Raw genomic sequence first — 24,414 nt, 5'->3', positions numbered from 1 at the left:
GGAGGCCAGAGGGGAAAAGACCTTTGGGGAGGCCGAGATGTAGATGGGAAGATAATATTAAAATGGATTTGAGGGAGGTGGGATATGATGATAGAGACTGGATTAATCTTGCTCAGGATAGGGACCGATGGCAGGCTTGTGTGAGGATGGCGGTGAACCTCCGGGTTCCTTAAAAGCCAGTAAGTAAGTAAGTAAGTATAGAGGAGGACAAAATAGAAAATTTCAATTTTCATGGTATAAAAAATATCCTTGGCTAACATAATGCTCTGAGACAACTAAGTTATATTGTTATATCTGTACAATAAAACCTTGGATTACAAGTAACTTAGTTTGCGAATGTTTTTCAAAACGAGCCAACAATGAGGAAACATTTTTGTTTGATAAACAAGCGATGTCTTGCAATATGAGCAGCACGATTTGTACATAACTTGCATCGCTTGCGAGCAACAGCAAGAGACAATGGAGGGGATCCCATCTGAGGAGGGAGAGGAGATTCCTCGCTTCAAATGAGATTAAAGAGGTGTGTAAAAAGTGGGAAGCAGTACAAAATTTTGTTCAAATTCACCACCCTGATAAAGTTGTGCCTGTATGTGCGATAAATCTGTTTAACGACAATGCAATGTCACATTTCCGCAAAATCCTCAAAATGAGGCAATAGCAGGTGTCATTGGATAGGTTCTTAGTCAAAGCAAAAGATTCCAGTCAGGCAAGTAGTTAGAAATGATTTCATTAGTGCTAGTGAAAATATTTTCTTTAAATGTTCAAGGAGAGTACTAAGCAGTAAAACAGATGAAAGACATTCAAAAACAAAATATAGCAAAGTAATTTGTGTTGAATTCTAGCTAAATTATATTGTATTTAATATGAATAAAAGGTTATGAAACGAATTAATCTGAGTTTGCATTGCTTTTTATTAAGAAAGTCGCTTTGATATGTGAGTGTTTTGGACTAAGAGCACATTTTCGAAACGAAGTATGCTCATAATTCAAAGTTTTACTGTATTCTGTTTGAGGTGAAAATGAGTGGCCATCATCTTCTTGTGCGATCTTTGTCACAAAACATTTTGATAGAAAAGACGAGAAACATCTGCTGTATAAAAAGATATACGGTAAGCAGATTTTTTTCAGTCTACTCTGTATTTACACCTTAGCTTCGTCACTGGTTGTATTGTTTCTGATATAAGCAGTTTTTTCCCCTCCCCTTTTGAATGTATGATAGGTTCCACTGTAATTCTGCATAATTCCATTACCACTGTAACATTAAGTAAAGAACCTACCTCGTCCTCTGACATATATGTAATCTTCATTAGATTCAAATCCACCATCAAAAATTTTCACTCTGCGTGGTGGAGGCTCACCTGTAACAACTGGATTCTGTAACAAAGAACATTATAGTTGATCATTATATACAAGAATATACAGAGAGGTGCATTTATTGAGATCTGAGATAGTAGCCTGGTATCTGTCTCAGGAGCAGCTAGGCGCTAGTTGGAGGCATATAGCAGTTTTCAAAACAGGTGCGAGTAATAGCAGTGGAAGTTAAAATTATTTTTCTTAAAAAAGTTTGTAGTGCTCTATGTGTTTTATGGTAATGCTATATTTGTTACGTGAACATGTGTATCTATACAATACATAATCAAATCCTGTGTGGCAACAACATGCAAATTTCGAGTAAAATTTCCTGACAGACAGCCTGTACAATAAGAAAACTCTATAAAAAGTTTATGCAGACAGGTTCAATAAATGATCGAAAAGAAAAAAAAAAAGTAGAAGACAACATGTTCTTACAGAAGAAAAGTTGGACGAGATTGGCAAAATACTAGAACATAATCCTAAAAAATCTCTTAGGCGTTTGATGCAGGAAGCCAAAATAAGTAAGCATTCTAGTGGTAGAGCAACAAAAGTACCAAAATTAAAGCCATACAGAATTCCAGTAGTCTGAGAGTTACAACTACAAGTGCCTACTAAGAGAATGAATTTTTGTAATTGGATCTTGCAGAGAGTCAATTCTGGAGAAATTAATCCAAAATTATTTTAGTTCTCTGATAAAAAGTGGCTTCACTTGCATGGACACGTATGTTCCCAAAATAACAGACATTAAAGTCAGGATAAGCCAGATTTCGTGCTTGGAAAAACCCCTGCACAGTGAAAAAATTGGAGTCTTTGGTCTGTATTAATGGGCTTTGGATTATTGGACCTATTTTTTATGAGGCACAATGGACAATGTATACTATAGAGATGAAATCCTTGCCCCATTCTGTGGCTAACTGGTACCAGTATAGGCACAATGCTTGTCAGCATATTTTCAATAAGATCCTGTTACTGCTCATACTGCTAATGGATCAATGGCGGAATTTCGGTAAGAGGATTATCTCTAAGAATCTGTGGCCTCCATGTAGCCCGGACCTAACCATGCGATTTTTATTTATGGGAAACGCTAAAAAATCAGGTTTATGCAAAAAACCCACATACCAAAACGAACTTAAAGACTATGGAAGAGCTGTTATAGAGTCAGTCAGTGATGAAGAACTTGTGAAAGTGAATAACAATTTTCTTAAAAAGATGTGAACAATCTTTTGCAGTGAATGGGAAACATTTTGAACGAGAAATGTGAGCTACTACAATTATTATTGTAAGTATTTTATCAGTACTGGGAATATGGCACATGCCTCTCGGTAACCAAGCCATAGCTTAGCAGGGACTGGCACCGCCTATCTCTGGATCACGATAAATGCTCCTCACTGTATAAAGACAAAATGTTTATTGACCTATATAAAGTATTTCGAAGTTTCAACGGAGTTGATGCTAGAAATTGGTGCATGGTATTGTGAAATGTACACGTTTTCTACATTTTTTCTTTGACATCCATAACACATGCAAGACAAAGTATTGCATATAAAAATTCTTTATTTTTTGCTATTCTATCTTTAACTCATTACAATGAAATTACAAGTACTACATGCAGATAGCCAGCACCAACATTTTCTTTGACATCTATATAATACATGCGTGACAAAATATTGTATATAAAAACTCTTTATTCTTTATACTATATATTTCTGACACAATACAATGAAATTACAAGTACGACATGCAGATAGCCAGTGCCAGCAACTAATTCTATGTGATAAATCAAGCTTAGCTCTTAGTGTGCATCTGTAGTGGAGCCACCGGCAGGCTACAAAAGACACTCTCTACAATAAAAGTTCTTTAGAGCTTCATATTATTGCTGTTACTTCCATTTGCACCTGAGTACATATAAGTAGTTAATACAGGATTTATAGAGAGGTAACTAATCATTTCTACATTTTATATAATTTAAAGAAATTATGATATTTTTCACAGTATGTGTCTTATTATACTTAAATATGCCAATATTTAGAACCTTTTAAAATCATATAGGCTATATATTTAAAATGAATACTACTTACCTCACTACCTTCTGTCTTGGTCCCAGTGTCTTTTCCTGTGTCTGTGTGAGACTTTTCAGCTACTGCATTTGCATCATTTTTCTTTTCCGCTGTTTTAAGCTTCTCACATTGTTGAGACTGACTTTTTTCTAACCAGTAAGATGAATGAGTCAGTATCATGGGCTTATGTTCAGTTGGTTTTGCAACAGTGTAAGTCGTAGGTCGATGCCTTGAATCATAGAAGGCCATTGCTTGTCCAGGATCCAATCCAAATGGATTTGGATCAGCCTCAAGACATATCTGAAACATTGAAGAAGGAAAATTATTTCTGAACTATATTAAACATAAATGCTTAAGAAATAAGCAAGGAACTGATGCACGCATCATGACTCAAAGAATTATAAAGAACTTTGTCATATCATATTATAGTGTGTTTCCATTGTTTCAGAGCAACATATTGATTCCATGTTCAAGGAAGTCTGATCAAACCTTTCATTTATATAGGCTATTACTTAAGAATAAGGGTTTATTTTGAGACAATCAATCGGCACAGAAAGCAGCCTGCCTTCCTTAAGTGATTATTGCAAATGTATCATATGATTTGGGTTACTACCCCTCCTTAAACGTGAAACTAGAAAACTATCTCATATGTTTTGTGTTAATCAGACTACTTCATATTCTTGAAATAATGTTTCATATCACTACAACAGGATTTTATTCTTCCTTATTATTGAAGACCAGAACGAAAATTTATAAAATCCTTATTTTTTACTTACCTTCCAATTGGAGTACATGGACAGCTTGGCGTGTTCCGGACTCTGAGGAACATACATTGGCTGTGGTCTATTCAATGTGCAATAGAAGGTGCGTGTTGAACATTTGAGTCCTAGGTACGTGTATGCATGCCCATTCAAGTACAACTGTCCGTAAGATTTCCTGGGACGTGGGGTCTCAGGGCTAATAAGTGAAAGAACAGTTCCTGTTGGAGTAAGTCCGGTTCCATGATGCTTCTTTGGAATAAATGTCCCTGGTTTTAGAGGCAGTGTGGTTGGCCTGAGGAACTTTGGTCTGTTCCCATTATTGTTTCCTTTGGTTTTGGGCTCCTCATTTTCATTGGTTTTTTCAGTCTTCTTTGCTCTCCCTTCCTCGGACTCTTTATTTAACTTGTCATCCTTCTCATTTAAAATTTCTTTTGGTACCTGTACTGCCAACATATCTGGCCTTGAACCTTTAGATATTTTCCTCACAGAATGATGTACAACATTTGGTGTATGTTGTGTAGCATCTTCCACAATGGATGCAGTGTTGTCAGTATTATGATCAGACACTGGTATAGGAGTATCAACTTTTATACTAGGTATTAAATGTGGAGTTTTGGGTATCTTCAGCAAAGTATTTGTTGATGCTTTTGAATTAACCATTCTTGAAAGATCGTCTTTCTGATAATGACTAGATGGGACTGCAGTTACTGAGCCTATGGCTGTTATATTTGATATTGTAGAAATCGCCCCAGAAGACTTCAGACTTTTAGGAACAAGTGGTGCAGATTGTTGAGGTGTTTTACTGTGATCTGCAATTTTAAAAGAATGCTGAGGTTCCCGTGAAGGGCTTGCTAGATCAAGAGGTTTTGGTGATGGTTCCTTTCGGATTCCAACTGGAGATGGCACTGTTGGAAGTAATGAATGGGGTCCAGGCATTCCAGGTACATAAGGAATTGCCTTACCACCATGGAGAATTGTTACTACACCTCCAGAGTAAGGAGGAGGAGGTACATTGTTGTCTCGTGGAATGGGTGAAGAGCTGACAGTACCAGGACTCTTCTTGTCTTTTGTTTGGGGCTGAGGCATACTAAGTGTTTGTAAAACATGAGGCGATTGGTGGAGTATGCTCGAGTGTGGTGGTAATGTCAATGGATTGTATGCTGTGATGCTAGTCAAAGGATTTAAAAGCGTGCCATCAGATAGATAGGAATGAAATGGTATAAATGGCAAGTGGTGACTAAGATTTGGAGCTGGGATTCCTGGCACTGCTAAGTTTGGAGTTGCAATATTTGGCACAATGGGTACAAGTAGTTTAGAGGTGTCAGGGAAAGTGTTTGTAATTGTGTTTGTATTTGAAGTTAGAAGAGTTGCAGTGCAATAAGGAGATGTTGATGGAGAAGCAGAATTCAATATCATTCCGCCACCACTGATATTTTTCTGTTGCTGCTTTGGAAGTGGGGATGTAACGTTTTTTGGACTTGGAGCATTCATAGGATTGATGCTACCACCTGAAGTACGAGGAGGTTTAACCAGACCACTAGCAACAGTACCTGATGGAGTGGATGATTTCTGTGGTACTTGAACTATTGTTCCTCCAGAATGGAGACCAGATCGTGCAATAGTGACCACAATGTGAGGAGAGACATTTCCAGGTACTCCTTCACCCTCAGATTCTGATGCTCCTCCTTTACTGTTTCCAGAGGATATCAAGACTCCACCAGGATGAAGATGATTTGGGAGACTAAGAATAAGATCTGCTGCGCCACCTGGTGCTCCTGGGCTCTTTCCACCACGGGATGATGGTTCTATTCTCATTGTCTTTGTTTCACCAGCACCATCAAGTATCTGCACTTCTCCTCCAAACATTTGAAGAGAATTTGGTCTCATTGGGCACTTTGACAATTCTTCTAATGACCTTAAAGTAGTAGTTGACGGGGACATAATGCCAGAAAGTGGAGTGGTTGACAGTGGTCTTATGTCAGGAGAGGATGTTGTTGAACTGGTATCCCTTGATAGTTCTGAATCAAGTCGCCGCTTCTTCAAAACAGGTCCTCTACGATGAACTTCTTCTAATATTTCTTCATTATCAGTATCTTCCCTCTTTTTCTGTTGTTGAAGACTGAGTTGATGATAGCTATCCACAAGAGGTGTATTTCCAAGAAGAGGACCTGGTGATGGAAAAGGCGGTACAACTAATGTTGGTGTTTTCCCACTTTCCCGTGAAGGAGGAGTTAATGGTGATGGTTTGTATTCCTGTTTGCCTACTTTTGATGGTCCCTTGGGAATATTTAAGGTATGCAATCCTTGCATACTAGCAGTTTTTACTGTATGTCCGGCCACACCCATAATATCTTCAGCATTTGCAGCCATTTGTGGATGCAATTCCAAAGCATGAGATGAAATTGGTCCATATTTCATTGTTGTGTTTGGGCTATGCTGTGGTGATGAAATGCTCATAGGTTTGGAACTGATCTCTCCTTTGCAATAATGGCGTTGATGAATTTCTAAATTTTGAGCGTTTCGGAATGGAATTTTACACAGTGGACAAATGTATATGTCTTCTTCACCACTCAGATAGGAGATATTGCCTGAGGGCAGACTGTCTAACGTAACTATTTCTGTCATGCTAGTTGGGTAAATGCCTGCTGAAGGTGGAATTCCTGCTGAAACAGCAGCTCTTGCTTTCAGAAGAAGATCCTTAATAATTGAGCCTTCAGGATTTTGTGGATGATAGAGAAGTTTTTCATTTGTATGATTCTTACTTCCAGGACTTAAACCTTCTATAAAGGCCACAGTAGTACCAGTACCATCTAGTCTTGCAAGCTTAGAGTTGGTCTGCCCTCGATGATAATTCGTAGCATTGTTTGTTGTAGTTAAAATGTTATGATCCTTGAGAACAGTGGTAGCACTCAAGAAATGGCTCCTTCCTGGTCCAGAAATGGCAAAGCTATCAGAGTGACATCGTTTCCGAGGATGATTAGAACTGGGTTCTTCAATACTCATTTTATTACTTGCATGGTGGCTTGTGGAGAGATTCAGAGGTTGCTGATAGGATAGAGATGGTTCTGGTGTGGTTGATACCACAGATAAAGGACTCTCTGAGGGTCTTGGTGACAATGAAGCTGATTCATGCCTATTTGATCCTAGAAGTGCAAGTGCCAATTTTGAATGTGCAGACTGCTGACCTGATAACTTTGCTCGTTCGGTTTCAAAACCACCAGGATCATTTAGTGACATCTGACGTTGAAGAAGTTTTTTAGGCCACTGTGATGTTACATCAATTCCTGGAGATGATAAAGGTGATAAAGGACTTGCAGGAGATCCTTCCCTGAGTTGCTCTTTGCTAGTTTGACGCTGAAGAAACTTTTTAGACCAATGTGGATCGACTGTCTCCACAATTGCTTGGTTGTCACTAATTATCTTACTGATGTGTCGTTGCAGGTACTCTGGGCTTGGGGAAGACGGGTTTTTTGAAGTGGAGATCAATGAAGATGTTGGATTCATCTGAGATGATGGTAGTGACGTCTTGAGGTAAAGGTCTAAGGATTGCGCGGATGTGGTAGGATTAACAGTAAGTTTAGATTTAGCTGTCACTGCAGTGTCTGCTGCTAGCTGCTGCCCTTCTTCCTGATACAAAGCTGCTTTGTGGAATTTGGGTTTGTATATTTGTCTTGGCTTGTCTTGGTTGTTATTGGCTTCATTGGTAACAGGCAATGATGACATAGCTGAGGTTGTAGTAGACGTAGCAGTGGTGGTTAATGTTGTACTTGATGTAGTGTAATTTGAAGACACACTGCAGTTGTTGCCATGAACTGTTGTGATTGTTGTGGTTGGAGCTAGACTTGTAGGTGGTGGTGTGCTGTTGCTGTAGTTTTCATCTTCGTCATCTTCAACATCTGATGATTCGGCAGATGGCAAATTGAATTTTGTTCCACTGTTGGAGCCTTCTTCTTCCATCTTCAGAGCATGTGCTCGGGATCTACAATGTTTATACAAATTACTCTTCGTCTTAAAAGCAAATCCACATGGTTGGCAGGGATAAGGTCGTTCATTCGTATGGGCACGGATATGCTTTTGGAGAACACTAGGTTTGGCACATGCTAATTTGCAGTATGGACACACGTAACGTCCCTGCTGAGGCACTGATGATAACGAAGATGATGATGACGATGATAACGATGAGCTGCTTGAAGAAACTGGTGGAGGTAGAGGTGCAGGAGGAACTGGTGACGAAGTCATCACTGAAGGGGAGGCACCTCTTGATGTAGCTACAGGAGATGATGCACTTTCGATTCCTACTTTATTCTTTAATCCTTCAGTAACACTTGCAATTTTCATTGCTTTGCTCGAAGCATCTGATACTTTGGACCCTGTTGTATTAGATTCTACTGTCGTGACAGAACCAAATGCAATGCCGTTGACCAAAGTTTCCTCTGCAGTAACCTCTAGAGGAGGGGCGGCAAGAGCTTCACTGGGTAGTGAAGCTGTTGCCATTTTCTTGAACTTTTTGTGCAGGTACTTGCTATTGTTGAGATCACAGGAGGATGAGGTGGTGTCAGTCGACTTGGAAGTGTTGGAGGATGAATAGCCATCATCAGTTTGAACACCATCTCCTCCTCCAACTCCTGAATATCCACCACCACTGCTGCCACCACCTGGATCTTCTGAAAATTTAAAATGTACATTTCATTAGCAATTGAATAATTGATTATTTATTACAAGTATATAGAACTTTATTTTCCAACAAATAAAAGCAATATAAATCTGGATGACATGATAATAATTACGTATCATTTTACATCAGTTATGACAAAACAGAAACTGCAATAAATGTCTGACTGTTGTCTGTCTCTGTGAAGAAGACAATAAGCTATTTAAGAGCTGTGTAAAAATATGACACAGATGTGGAAAGTGAATTCAGGTCAACAATATGTTAAGTTTCAATAGTCTGATGGAAATGACACATAAATCACTTTTCTGTTACTCTATACTACTATTTCGCTCTACTTTAAGGTTTAGCAAAGACTGTTCAACTCTAAAACTTTGTGTTCAACTTTGGAAATATGTTATAATGTATTTAAAATTTGTATACACACAGGCAATAACTATTGGGCAGATCAACAGACGTTCGAAAGATCTGCACGGTAATGGATACACTCACTGTAGTATAGAACAAATATATTGATTCAGAAAAAAAAAAGAATTGCCACAAAACATTTCGGTAAATAACAAAATTTGTATTCTGTTTCTCAGAAATTATATAATACACATTCGCCAAAACTGTATGCTTATTTTGACTTACAGAAAGAATGCTGCAAAGTTTATGTTACAATTATTATTGAATGTCTGTAATTAACACTTACAATAACTCGTTCTTTCATAAACATCCTATAAACTGAGAAGATTGGAAAAAAAAAAAAAAAATCTCATCACCAGTTATTGAATATTTGGTTAATCTGATCTAAATATGGGTGTTAATCTAAATATGAGTGAAAGCAATAGATGAATTGTTTAGGTGAAGACATATATATTTGACCTTTTCCATTGCTGGTAATAAAAAGAAAATTACAACGTTTCGAAGATTGGCTCTATCTTTGTCTTCAGATTAGCTGTTTGTAACGATCCCAAAAAGTAGGAATTCCTTCTTGCCTCATTTTTGATCACCTGAACACGAAGATAGAGCCAATCTTCGAAACGTTGTTGTTGTTTAGTCAACTGTTCGAAAACAGGTCTGAACCTCACAAGTGATACCAACAAGGCAACACTTATGAGGCAACTAAGCCAAGAGGTAATGGGGTAGGGTGGCCAGTTCTTTTCCCCCTTCGAAATGTTGTGATTTTCTTTTTCATCACCAGCAAAGTCCAATCTACAATTTTATTCTTTTAAACGCTTTTGTGGGAAAATTTACATAACTAACATATTGTATAATCTTCGATCTCTCCCTCTTGATCATTGTATCAGTACAACTACCACCACCAGTGGCACCGACTTAAAATTAATTTTGGGGGGGGGGGGGCAAGAGGCTTGACTGAAAAGAACATTAGGATTTGGAGGGGAAAATGAAAACAGTTATGCTTTTTTTCTTTTTAATATTCGCATTTAGGCCTACAGTAGAAAAGTAAACACAACACTGTAACTTGCTTCCCAAATACATTTTCTGAAGGAAAGTTCTATTGATTTTCTTATTTATTTATATCGACTTGAAAAGAACATTGGATTTCGGAGTGGAAAGAATAAGTAAATATTAAAATTGAATGTTTCTATGCATTAAAAATATTCACAAGTAGGCCTAACAGTAGAAAAATAAACATAACACAACAGTATAATTTGATTTACAAATATATTTTTTGAAGGAATGTCCTCTTCCTTTGCTCATTTCTTGATATGAACATACTCATCTGACATCTTCTCCAAATCTAATGCCTTAGCAGCCTCCTTGTGGACATATAAAATGCTCACAGAATTTAACTTCTGCTGTCTCATAGTTGAACGTAAATAGGTCTTAAGTCTTTAAGACCTGGGAAAGATCTCTCTGCTGTTGCTGTTGACACAGGAATCATCATCACAATTTTCAAAAACTTGTACAGTTCTGAGAGCATGTTCCATAGATGAATTTCTTGCTTGAAGTGACTGATAAGGTCTTTTATGTTCTCAATGACTTTTCCTTCACTTTCCAGCATCTCATGAAGCATTCCTCTGTGAAGCAGGAGACGGTCAGAATCTATATCTTTTCCATAGAATTGTAGAAATTATCGCCGAATCATCTTACAGACTCTAAAGACCTCCCCACATCGACGCGAAATATTCGCAGCAGTGACCAATGTTTCGCTTCGCAAAGTTGCCACCACCTCAGTGTACACTACGGTATATGAGTGTGCCTACACCGACGCGAAAGTATCGCCGGACGGCTGTGAATCTGCTGCGTTGAAATTTGTATTTGCCATCTGTGCGGTTTTTTTCGCTGCCACAGTGAATTTTATGATGGTGGTCTGTAAAAAATTGTCAGGAAACATCCGGTTTTATGTGAGTTATTCTAAAGGATTACAAGTACGTAAGAGAAAAGGACAATATGAGATGCAATCCAAATTGGAATTAAAAGAAATTGGTAAATTATTCACATCTTTAACATATCTTAAGAGAAAAATTATAGCCTACATACGGCCTGTCTATAACCAATAATTTCATAGTAGCATCTTTGTTGTCTTTTTATGAGCCCTTAAAAATATCATACTATTGTTTAGTACAGAAATATTACTAGAGAATTACATTTATATGAAATTTGTGCCCTTCAACATCTTACTAAGGTTTAATAAATAGCTCGTCCTTTTCAAGAAAGGTTTCATTCTTAAAAGCAAATATAAATCTTCATTTAATAGTAATTTTATCAAAACTAATCTCATTCATATTTATTTTTATTCGTATGAAATACTCTAGGAACTTTTGTATTAGCTAGTATAGAAGAGTGATCTCAATAAACAAAAATATTCCTATTAAATGTTTTCATTAACCCTTACGAATTCGCGCAGTACTTTCTAACATTAGGACTCGCGTGTGGTGTCACTACAGCTCAATTAATAATAATCAATGTTTTGGACTTAAATTGTTATTTTCTTATGCGATATTTGTCTAGATAATGTTAAAATAAGCGACTTGCAATTAATTTTCAAATGTAAAATATAATATTATAGGATTAAACGCCACGGTGGTCAGGTGGCTAGAGCGCTGGCCTTATAATCCTGTGCATCTGGGTTCGAATGCCAGTGTATCCGAGATTTATAATTTGTGTTGGGCAAGCTGTGGTCCAGGTGTCATAGGGGTTTTCTCCGGGAGCTCCAGTTCCCCTGTGGCATCCCAACAAATCTCTATCGTCATCTCATCTCATTGCAAGTGTAACATAGACCAGCCTCCTATAGCGCACTCTGGGCAACGACTCTGTCGGTAAATTGGTCTACACAATTGGGTTCACATGGGTGAATGACGAAAAGTGAAGTACCCGCTATTAGTAATAAAAAATATTATAGGAATAATTAGCAAAAATCTAGGCCTACATCTAGCAGACATTGCTCCATCAAGTTGTCTTTATTGCCCACGCACACTTAAAGAATACATTTACACATAAACAGGATAATTATTAATTACACACGAATATCACTACTTGCGGGACAAACTCCTCCCAGACTTCAGACTTGGCATCATCTCTTGTCTTCCTTCTCTTGAAGGACGCATTATAATAAAATTTAAAAATAGGACCAATGTAGACGCATTACATTACATTATAATAAAAACATCCATACTTCTTTCTTTTTTCTATGTGTTCTCTCCTCCAGAGCTATCAGTTCTTTAACAACGTTTGCAACCTCTAGCACAACATCTAAGGTTCTCTAAATACTAGGTATCATCGTCCGTCATTTTGATTCTTTTCTTTTAATATTGTAATTTATTTTAATACTTCAGTTACTTTTATTTTAATATTTAATTGCATTTTTTTAAGTTTTAATTACATTTATTTTAACATTTTAATTAAATTTATTTCAATATTTATAATTACTTTTCAAAACACATGATAAACTGAAAAAATTTGAGCGATGAAAATATGTTGTAAGCAGATTTTAAATCAAAGCAAAGATTTCTGTATTAATAGGCAAAAGGTTGTCTTGAGTTCTTCGCCAAGTGAAATGCTCTTTTATCTAACTCGCCGTAACTTGAAAACAAGTAAAGATTTTGAATAGCAGCAACTTGTAATTTCCATTCTTTTTCAACATTTCACTCGCTTTGAACCCCATCTGACGTGAAAAATAAAAAAGTTTGCTGCTAACCAACTTTTAAAGGCGTAAATGTCTATTCTGAACAGATCACTTCGAAGAAAGTACTTATTCATTCTCACGTTTTAAAAACGATTTTGATTTCGAATTTTTTTCTATGATTTCCTCAGACATTGACCTACCAATCATAAAAATAACACTGCGATTGATTGACTATCATAGCAGCTACGACATGGTATGCCGCTTCATACGCGAAATTTTCGTCTCAGCTACCGCTGCGAATATTTCGCGTTGGTGTGGAGAAACGTGCGAATTTCGTTGCCGCTACACAAGCGAAATATTCGTCACCGACACTGCCTTAAAGAAGTAGTAGACCAGCATTAAAGCCAACTGCAAGACCATAGAGGACAACCCAATTCTGATTTTTTCTTGCAAGGATGTGCAATAAAATAAAAAGTGTCTTTACGATCATATTTCTGTTAAGTGACTTTTAACACAAGCGTGCACACACACTGGCATGCGTGCATTATTACTTTGAAACAAGTTAGTTCAATGTGTACACATTTTCAGACCACTTAAAAATATCTCTGATCATCATCATCATCATCATCATCATCATCATCGTCGTCGCCGCCGCCGCCGCCGCAGCCGACAGAAAACCGTTATGTTTCGTTATGTCATGCTTCATGAAATAATATGAGCACAAAAGTCAAATGAGCAGAATCTACAGGCAAAAATTATATTTTGTAGGTATCAAATAAATCTAAAAACATTATTATTATTATTATTATTATTATTATTATTATTATTATTATTATTAAGATTGTAGATTCTCGATGAGATATCTCACGGAAGTGTCGATCTTCAATGGCGTTGTTGTCTTCTCGATGTCTTCCCAGTATTGAATTACGGTCCATGTTCCTTTCCAAATCGTATTCTGGTTGCAATATTAGTCAACTAGTCAGTTCCGGTATTAAAAGTGAGCTTTAATTCTGAGAACTGAACCACTTGACTAGGAAACTGGTTTGGTTCTCTGCACTTCTCGGAAAAATAGCTTCCTGTCCTCCACTTGCCTCATCTCATGCTAGGGTACAACCACTTGCATAGCACACAGCTTGTCAACGTACATATTATATGAATACATTCTTCCACCGCGGTCAATGCCTGGGTGTAGGCTATATAAAATTGAGGAAAGTGGAGCTGAGGTTAAAAGCATAAGGCTGTAAGTCCTAATGATGATATGGTGTGATGAAACTGAATTTTTGTAACGTGAAGTGATAGTGATAGATTTATTAATATTAGTTCACAAAAGTACAAAACTTAATAATTTAACAAAAAGATCTATATACAAAAGTAGTTATACATAATAAATATACAATTTCCTAAACTACTTAATTTATCGCAAGTCTCAGTAATGTATTGGTTCAAACTTGCACTTATAACGTGAAGTAATAATGTAACAAGTGTTAGCTTACTTTCTCAGTATTTGAATATAGACGGTAATGAGGTCGTGAAAATTTTGGAGCTTTTCATTTAAATAAGGTAGGGTGCCCATTTATCGTCCCCCATTTAGTTTTGTCTCATCATTCATATATCATTAAAGTTGAAGACTTGAAACTAATCTAGTTAAGAACTTTCAACATTTAATTACAAAACACAGAATTCGATATTCATAAATTTGGAATCAAATTGAATATAAAACATGAAGAATGAAATTATGCAATTTTTTACATTTCAATGAAGCGATCTAAATTTCGTCCCCTATACTTTTTAACATATTGAATGACAATTATTTCAATAATACAATGAAATAAAAACATAGAACACCAAGAATGTTTATTAATAACTAATAATTATAGAAAATATGTAAGAGAGCATTAAGAAAAGTATTTAAATTACATTTTGTAAAACAAAAACTCCTTCATGTGATATTTTCTTAAGTTTCTTAGCACTTCCAAAACAAAATTACAGCTTAACTTTTTAACCTAACATTAAATAGTTCATTACGTTCAATAGAACTAAAACCTTTCAATTTTATGTTTCACCCATTCAAACACGTCACAAATAAATTTTTTGTGTTCATAAGATGAAGAGCCCATTTCGTGGGACCAATGCTGCAATGGTAGCATTGCGTGCATTTGATCCATTTCTGTCCTTGTTTATGTTATGAAAAATTTTCCCACATAACGGGAATACTACATCTTCATCATCATTGTCTTAATCATCACTTCCACTATCGCTAGAAGACTCGCAGACAATTTTATTTTTTGTTTGTTTCGGTGCACTTTTTTTGGTTGAAACTGAGGCTGCAGGTTGTGAAGCGATAGTGGTGCAGAAGTCGACATTATGATTTCTTTTCATTTGCTTTCACTTTTGGTTTTCGGACCTACTAGCTTTTCTTTACATTTCTGCTGCTGTGTGAACATTGTTCTTATGAGGTGTATTCGTTACTAGAAGTGCTGTACAACGCCTATTGGAAAATGATGGCTCTACCACTGGAAATTTCCGAATATCTTCTGGACTGATCACAGAATTTTAAGTTTCAGGTTCAGTTTCCTGACTTGGGTAGGTTGATGTCGATTAGATACCAACTTGTAGCCCATCTTTTTCCCCTACAAGGTTTTACGGCTTCTATCATTTCCTCCTTGCTCCATAGTATCCGTTTTCCCATTTGAAGGCAGCTAGAAATATAATTAACAACAGCCTTACTGAAATTACATGATATGGAAATAGCGTTCCGAAATCCGTCCCGGGGACGAAATTTAGACACGTCCTGGGGAACGAAATTTAGGCATGTGCACCACAAAAGTATGGCGGCATCTCGTTCTAAGTACGCTGCAATGTCCGGTTTATTTAATATATATTCTTACACTAGACACTTTGCTCTATATATAGGAGCAAAAAATGTTATGAAAATACTTACCTTAGGCTGTGAAATACTCCTTTTCACCTTCCAGATATTTAAAACTTAAGTAACAACGAAACAGACAATAACACTCGCTCCAACTGAAAGCATGCTTGGTACTGCATAAAAAGGGATAGTCTCTACTGGCCATCACCAGGATGCGACATATTATGGACGAAATACTGTGGGGGACGAATTTAGGAAAGGAGACGAATATTGGGCACTACACCTTACATTTTTTTCTCTAGCTATGATACGAAAAATGTGACTTTTTTCAGTCTGCTTACCTGTTGCTTTTTCTGCTCTTTCATCCTCGTGTCTTCTTGTGTTAAAAATGTATTTTTCTCGTGAATTATTGGATGGATTTTGTTGTTATTCAATATTTACAAGTTCATTTATCTGGAAGCACGTACTTGAAATGTCAAGGATTTATACCTAAAAAATAGCGACACTTCATTTGAAGTGCTTCAGGAAAATTTTGACAGAAATTTCGATGGTCTTTAAATCGTCTTTGTTTTTCTCTTATTCTGCTAAATCTCCTCCTCCAATCCCATATACAAATACTGTAGTACGGACAGCGAGCACAGAAGAGTCTTCTGCGCTCGATGGTACCGAATGTATCAATACGCTCTCCTGTTTTCAAGATGGTTGACACAAATGTTTGTGCGTACCTGTAGCTACATAAATTCATTAAGTTAGCGTTTGACGGACAAATTAAGGGTTGCATGGAAACTGACATCAAAGAAAATGTATTTTAGCACAATTTTGCTTTCCCAGAATTCAAAGACGACGGTTCATGGAGCTGATCAAATCACTTGCTATAGATACCTGTATTCATTCCGCGATGTGCAGTAGAGACTGTGTCAAATAATGGCGCGAAAGTTGATTTGTGAGCATCTGAAGATTGTCACCAGTATATTTAGAGTACGTAAAGCATTATGGACAGTTCCGTCTTAACACATGGGCACACTGGGCAGATGACCGGGGACTCCACGAGCAAAGGGGACTCATGAAAATCTGTGCAGAGACCAGAATTTAATAATAGTTTTCCCATTATCCGCTTAAACATTAAAATGTTCCTCTAACTCGATAGGAGAAAAATTTCGACTTGTAACGGAGAATTGGCATTCGTGAGAGAAATGTTGCCGTTTTTATTGCTTGCAGTGTTATGGAAGCAGAATATTGTAACAGATTCACAGGAGGCAATTAACGCCTAGGGGCAACAATAATTGCTGGCAGTATGCATTTGCATTATTGGAAGCAGAGCCTCAGCTGTTTGTGTTCCTAGAACTCTATTTGTGTGGTGAAGAATCAGTGGCGTAGCTAGACTAATTATTTTGGGTGGGCCAGATATGTAAGGTTTAGAAAGTACCTGACCCATCTCATGACAATGCCACTGCCGTCAACTCTCTTGAAACTCATTCTCGGAAGTCTTATTTAATAACATGCAAAATTATGATAAACAATCATGCAAGGCATACCTATATATACGCTTCATAAGGTGAATTGGAGCTGTCGAGATTTCCTAGCAACGAATCTGTCGATCACTGATGATGGGTCCTTCAACAAATCCCAACTTTTCTCCCTCTCAATGGATAGAATTGCTAGATTACAAAGCCTTGTGCTTGACATGATTGTCGAATTTTTCTTCGTTTCAGAGCTTTGAAAAGTTTTATATCATTGTCTTAATGAAGGACGAACATTTACTAATATCCATTTTTGGAGACTGAGGTACTTCCAATAATGAATTTGGAAGGGCAAGAATATTGTCTAAATATACCAAATAAAATAAGGTGTCAAATTTTTCTAGCTGATGTAACAATCCAGTAGCCTCCACAACTTCCTTCTTTTTGTCGCTGCCAGACAATTTTTTAGGCCCAATCCAACACAGTTAAATTGGCTCTTGAAGAAATGAACGCATTTTTTACTTCTTACCTTAATGCTATCGACTGTAACTATTGCTCTGGACCTATGGTTTAGTTAATGTTGAGTATTTTCCATAAAAACGTAAAAATTCGCATATTTTTTGGGTGGACCTGGGCCCACCTGGGCCATTCGCTGGCTACGCCACTGTGAAGAATCAGAGGAAGCGTAAGAAAGTAAAGTGGGGGAAAAGAATTTGTAGACTGATTACGTCTTAGTGAAATTCGTAAATAATCCTTTCAGCAGAAATGAAACGTAATGTTTTGACTGGAGCGTAGAAGTTAACACAAAGCAAAAGGCAGAAGGATTGAGCGAGAATATGGAGAATCTGGAAACGATTTTCGTAAAAATTCTTTGAAATGATATTCTTGAAAGAGTGGATAAAACAAGTAAGATCCTGCAGTCAGAGGATGTGAACATACTTGTTGCCCTGGATCTTCCTGAGTCTCTAAAAACTTCTAAGGCCTAATTTCAGGAAATCAGAGACAAATTTAGTGAATACGAATTGAAATCCAGAAGTAGATATCCAGATTCAGATTAACCTATAGAGATGTGAAAAAAAGGGAACGAAAAGGAAGTGTAATCTTTTGACGGGTCAGAAGGAATTCTTTGCAAAGAAATTTTGTAAATGTTTGTGTTGAACATAATATGATGAATAATAAATAATTCATCCACCGCTGTGAAGTAACGGTTAGCGCGTCTAACCGTGAAACGAGCGGGTTCGGGTTCAAATACTGGTTTGGACAAGTTACCTGGTTGGGTTTTTTGCCGAGGTTTTTCCCTCAATCAATTGAAGCAGAATTTTTGGGTAACTTTCGACATTGGCCCTCGGACTCATTTCGTCATCATTAATTCCCATATCATCATCATCATCATCATCCATACCATAGCCCAGGTTAAGTTCACGGTGCGGCGTGCTGTACTTGTACAAGAGCGCGGTCGTTCGGCTACCCAGTCATTCACAGAATAGGAGTGGTAAGGACAATAAGCCTCAGGCTGCAGTGCAAGCCTTCGGGTTCCTCCCCCGTACAAGAGAAAAAAAATTAATGGTAATTTCATAATGTGCGCCTGTGTTAACTCCGTCAGAATGATATACTAAGTACACTTTTACGTTGGAATTTTTGTTTTTCAAGTTCAAAACATGTGTTATATTGTCCAAACGTCTGTACTGACTAAACTTTATTGTGCATCATGTTTCTTTCTAATATCAAACACTGATTTTGTTGGACGTACCAATGAATGCAAACCTATTTTATAGATAATTTGCATCTGTATTCCAGTGGGTGATTGTGTAGGCGGGATCCAGTGCATTGCTCTGCCCGGGGACCTATAATGCTATTAAGACAGCCCTGACTACGGATAATTCTGGTAATAATTTAACAACATATCAGCTCACTGCTCCTATACAAGACGACTCACTGCACAAACCCCTCTTATAGCAAGTTCGATTCCATTATAAATGAAGTTAATTAGATTTTTATTACACTTCTTATGTTTTAATTGCTTCTTGGGTAATCTTCAGTTCTTTAATATTTTATTTAAAACCACTTTGGTATATTACTCTATATCTTAGAACACAGGCCGTTGTCCTGTTGTGGATCTAGATCTTCTTCACTTTAGAATCATATTTCATTATTGATTTAGGATTTCTTTGTTCACCCAACAGTTCTAAGTGCTGTATTTGGCCTCTATTGTCGAACGTTAAGTTTACCGATAAAATTTAACTTATTTTTTGCTGTATCATTTCATATTTCGTTCATCATATACCGGTAATTTTCAATTCACCTAAAAGTCTTCCTTTTTTTCGTCCAAATAAAGGAGCAGAAACTATAAAAAAATAACATTTGACCATATATGACTTTTAAAAGTAAAAATCGCTTTTTCTAAGTAAATATCATTAAAGAAAACCGCATCATGAAATGACGCCAAACAGCTTATATTATTTTTGATCATGCGCGCTCTCGAAGAATTTAACTATAGAAACTTCATTTCTGCAGAAAAAAAATGTCCTACATTGTTGAATCTTCAGAATGCAGTAACTCTGGGGATATTCAATATATTCACTTGAAACTTGCATGATTATAACGTAATGTAATACAAGTGTTTGAATTCAAGCCCTAGAACATGCATTGTGATTATGAGGTTAACTCAGTTTTACTTCAAAATCGTATTTTTAATATTTTTTACGCTTATTATCCCAGGGTTGGTTAAAAAATTCAAACCAACATTTTAATCTCAATTTCCAGGACTTCTCATCATTTCTAGCCATTTAAATCATTTACAGATACAAAAAAAATGTGTGCCCTTAACGCCAGATCTCTTTACTGTTTCATTAGACAAGGTATAAAAGAAAAATATTGTGATGCAGCATAAAAGTCAATTTGAAGACCTTCTTTCGAAAATATATGTTTCCAAAATTTCAAAAACCGAATAAAATGGTTTTTGACTCGTCGTTTGTGTAGTGCGATTTCTTCTAAGCTAGTGATCGGATTTTGATCTTGTCCAGAGCCCACGAGACAATTCAGATGGGAAATGACGAGAGTAGAATGTAATTTTTATAAAATATTAATGGATCTTTATTTGAAATGAATAATAAGAAATGACGATTTACTCAAAATCGCTTTAACGATTATCTTCGTCTTTTCTTTTAATACGATGAAATTATAAGTGATATGGTCTAAAATGTTTCAGATAAATTATCCACAGAATCACATGAAGTTTTGAAAACTTCAAATGAATATTTTAGGACTTAAGTGGGCTATATATACACGGATTATTTTTCGTAACCATAAATAGTAAATTGTTCTGTAAAGCCGCAAATATATTCACAGGATCCATATTCACTTCTTCGCACATAAAGATCAGCAGGGATCGGTGTTCATTGAAAACGGTTGTAGAAGCTTTTAAGATGACACTTTTCTACGCGCGGAAGAATGTTAATAGGTCATTCTTTTACATATTCTCCTCCAGGATTCAAAAAAGGAGAAGGCAATTGCTTTTGCAATATTTTTGTTTACTTACAAGTACGTAATGTGCTTAGAATTCAATACTATTATAAACCCTGATACCTTTGAGGAGCGAATAGTAGCATGGTTAAGGCATTACGCTACAAGTCGGAAGGTCGAGGGTTCGATTTCTGATAGGGTCATGGGTTTTTATCCATTAAAGGTAAACAAACGTGAAATTGTGACAAAAAAAGGCATTTTTTTCATTGCTTTAATAATTAATAATAAGTCACATAATTTTCTGTATTAAATACTGAAATATTTTGCTTATCTGAAGGACCTAAGTGATCTTTAAATTTTAAATACCACAGCGCCAATGTGCCACTCCTCCTTTCAGTAGCCATTTTGGATTTTCTGTGTTATAGAAATTTTCTTGGAATTTAGACAGGCAAACTATCTGACCAGTGCTAGGAAGGTTGTGGCTTACTATTTCCTTATGGATATGGAGAACATTGACTGCACTGTATGAGGTGAGATAGTAGATAAATAGTACTATAACTTTAAACGTAGTTTTCCGTAACTTACATTTTTCAATGCTTATGTACCATTTTCTCTGCAACCATTAGGAGTAAAAATATGAAATTTTACACAAGCTTAAAACTGTATTATCTATAATTCCCTGTAACAAAATTTTGATTTGTTAATATTTGTGAGTTTTATACATTATAAACTTATAAAAAAAATAAAAAAAGTTTTTCATGCCTAATATTAAGAAAAATAATAATATAAAGCCTAAATAAAATATCTGATTGTAGGGAAATGTTACTTTAGGTATTGGTAACAGATGTGCAAAGTTCTAGGTTTATTGGCTTAGCAAATTTTTAGAAAAGGGTACATAATTTAATGTTTTTAATGAAAAATTTGAAAAATAAAATGCAGTACTCATAAAAAAAAAAAAAAAAAAAAAAAAAAACTGAAGGTAAAGAAAACCCTGTCTTAAACTAATATTTCAAATTTCAAGGTCTTAGGTCTAAAAATGTGAAAGTTATGGGTAATTCAGTAACAATGTTATTTCTCATCCGTGCCCCCTTAAGCTAATCATTCTGACAGTACTATGGCCAGGTGCGAATTAACGGAGGGAGCATGGGGGAATTTCCCTCCATTGGAAAGTTATCCCCCTTTCATAAATTCATATTAACATCCCTGCTAGGGATAACTTCTATCTCCCTATCATAAAATATAATTGTTTAATACGAGTATACTTTATAAAGTATAAAGTAAGCAAAGAAAATAATACCGGTATTGATGTATTATCATCAGCAGCAAGCTGACAACAATCAATAATTTAGGAATTACACATCTTATCATAACCTTGCTCATGGATATAATTATTATTATGATCAAGATGCAAGACAAGCAACTCAGTGCGACCAACGTTGAGCCGTATCGAATGAGAATAATAATAATTTTATGTATGGTATTCTCTCTCTAGGAATCTATCCTTCCCTCATCAGAAATCTTAATTCGCACCCTGACAATGGCCATATGGTTCATCAGCATCTAAGAGAGAATACCAAGAGACATTTCCTTGGGAGCAAAGGCAGCCAGCACGTAGAACTGATATTAATACTGCTTCTCAATTCCGATTGTCTCGTGAGATGGAGAGATGTAACATTCCGCATCAGAGCCTTGCAAGATCTCTAATAGGTGGCATTTACTTTCTTTGTCAGGTTTCTCTGAATATTCCTATTAATATTAAATACTTATTTGCCTTTAAGTAATAAAACAATATTAGGGCTTACGATATACGAATAGCTATAGTTGTGAATTTGTGCACAATTAATTAGGCTACATATATCTATTCAAACTGTAAAATTTATAATTTAAATCAGATTGTTAAAAGGAATTCGGTGTACAATGATGAAAACGAACGCTTTTCCCCTTATTTGAGTATACATAGTAGAGATAAACAACGATCGAGAAAACGAGACTAACAGCGCCCGCAAAGCCGAAAACCCACACGACAATGTTGTATTACGTCGCGTCCTTTATGTAAAGACCGTTTGAGAGTCTTCGAGACTCGATATTGTGATCAAGTCCCGAAGTCAGCAGTTGTTTATACTTGACTGAACTTTTATCTACTTTGGCAACCGTTATATAGGCTTAGTATAAACAACCAAGTAGCCTATTTGAAACATCTCTATCTTTCAGTGTATAATAATCCGTTCCTCATTCTTTATTTAATTACTAGACCCTTATTAAAGGGCTAGGATTTTTCTTTTCATATGTTTAAAGATCAAGAGTGCAATCTCAAGTAAAAAGATATTGTCATATTTTATGTTTCTTAGAAATGCATATTTATTTGAGAATGGTTTTTTTTATTTATATAACCATAGGCCATATTATATATAATAGAATCAGAACATTTTGATAACTAAGATACTGTTCTGTTTTGTCTTTTTGTCTCATTTAAACATTTATGTTATTTATTTCAATGATGTATGTTAATCAAAGTTACGAAATCTTTCCACCCCGACCAAATTCTATTTCGAGAATGACGAACGAGACTCGAAGCACACGAGAATGACGAGACGAGACTCAAAAGACAAATGCAGCGAACACAGCGAGCGAGAGCGGCAGTTAGTTTTGTTCATCTCTAGTACATAGAGTGAATTATTACGTTTTTTAACAAGAAAATAAAATAAACTCACAGCAGGAATAACACTGGTAACATGATAAAGGACTAACGTGCTGCGAATAGTGTGAATCGTTACAATACGAAAGTAGCCTACGTGTATTTTTAACATAATTTATTTTCCGAGTGCCCACCAGTCGGAGCAGTACGACTAAAGGGAACAGTCACGAAAACAGAAAACCACAATTTAAGTCACACATAGTTTGTGTGCACTCAGTGTTGGGTTCTGGCGTCTTGTCAGCCCACTTGAGGTATGTCGATATAAAAGGGAAAAATTGAGCCGGTGTTGGTTACAGTTCCTGAGTAGCTCAGTCAGTTAGAGCGTTGGCGCGCTCAGCCAAAGGTTCTGGGTTCTATACCCGGTCCCGGAACAATTTTTCCATTGAAATTATTCAAGTCAGCTTCACAGGGAGCTATATCTGAAAGCCAGATTTGCATAGGGCACGTTCTCTTTGTGTATGTGTGTGTGCTTTACAGACAAACTGGCGTCCAATTTACCGTGCGACATTAGATGGAGAAACTGTATTGGTGACTACTTTCAGGAAATAGGACCTAAAGTCGGATTTTTAATATTTTTTTTTTTTTTTGTGGTTTCAAAAAGAGGATGAAATACTGAGCATTTAAAAAAAATCATGGTTTTAGATGCTATAGTTTTTAATATATTACTTATTGAATATTGATATTACATTAAGTACTTTTCGAGAAAAATGCAAGTTAAAGTTTTCATTTATTTTCTTAGTAACTATAAGAAAGATTTAGGTATTTAAGAAGCACTGTGTAAAACTACGCCCTAGTTTAGTATGTAAAAAAGCCTACAGGTAGCGCAAGATGTCAAAACATAGAAATGCAGTTTTTACACCGCAAATTTGTCATTTTGTTCTCCTACAAAATTTCCTTTCACGACTTTAGGTCCCTTTTCGCGCAACGGACACCCTCCTGAATCCTGAGAGATTTGCTGTGAGGAAAAATGTTGAAAAAATTCTGCAGGTTACAGTTAGGGCACAAATACAGGTA

General features: G+C 36.2%; 1 protein-coding gene across 2 annotated transcripts in view; it reads right to left on the bottom strand.

Moving 5' to 3' along the window:
* Positions 1-24,414, bottom strand: part of shn (schnurri) — a 605,061-nt gene that overhangs the window by 44,687 nt on the left and 535,960 nt on the right. Inside the window, exons 3-5 of one of the 2 annotated variants that reach the window (XM_069848079.1) lie at positions 4,186-8,834; positions 3,431-3,709; positions 1,277-1,373 (exon numbers count right to left, since the gene is read on the bottom strand). In XM_069848079.1, the coding sequence (XP_069704180.1) occupies positions 1,277-1,373; positions 3,431-3,709; positions 4,186-8,834 (5,025 nt within the window). The remainder of the gene's footprint in view (positions 1-1,276; positions 1,374-3,430; positions 3,710-4,185; positions 8,835-24,414) is intronic. The other variant, XM_069848080.1, reaches the window with a different exon arrangement.

Source organism: Periplaneta americana, chromosome 15 (assembly GCF_040183065.1).
Source record: "Periplaneta americana isolate PAMFEO1 chromosome 15, P.americana_PAMFEO1_priV1, whole genome shotgun sequence".
Taxonomy (NCBI): Eukaryota; Metazoa; Arthropoda; class Insecta; order Blattodea; family Blattidae; genus Periplaneta; species Periplaneta americana.
The sequence above is the reverse complement of the archived record's forward strand: the minus strand, read 5'-3'. Positions and strand labels throughout refer to the sequence as shown.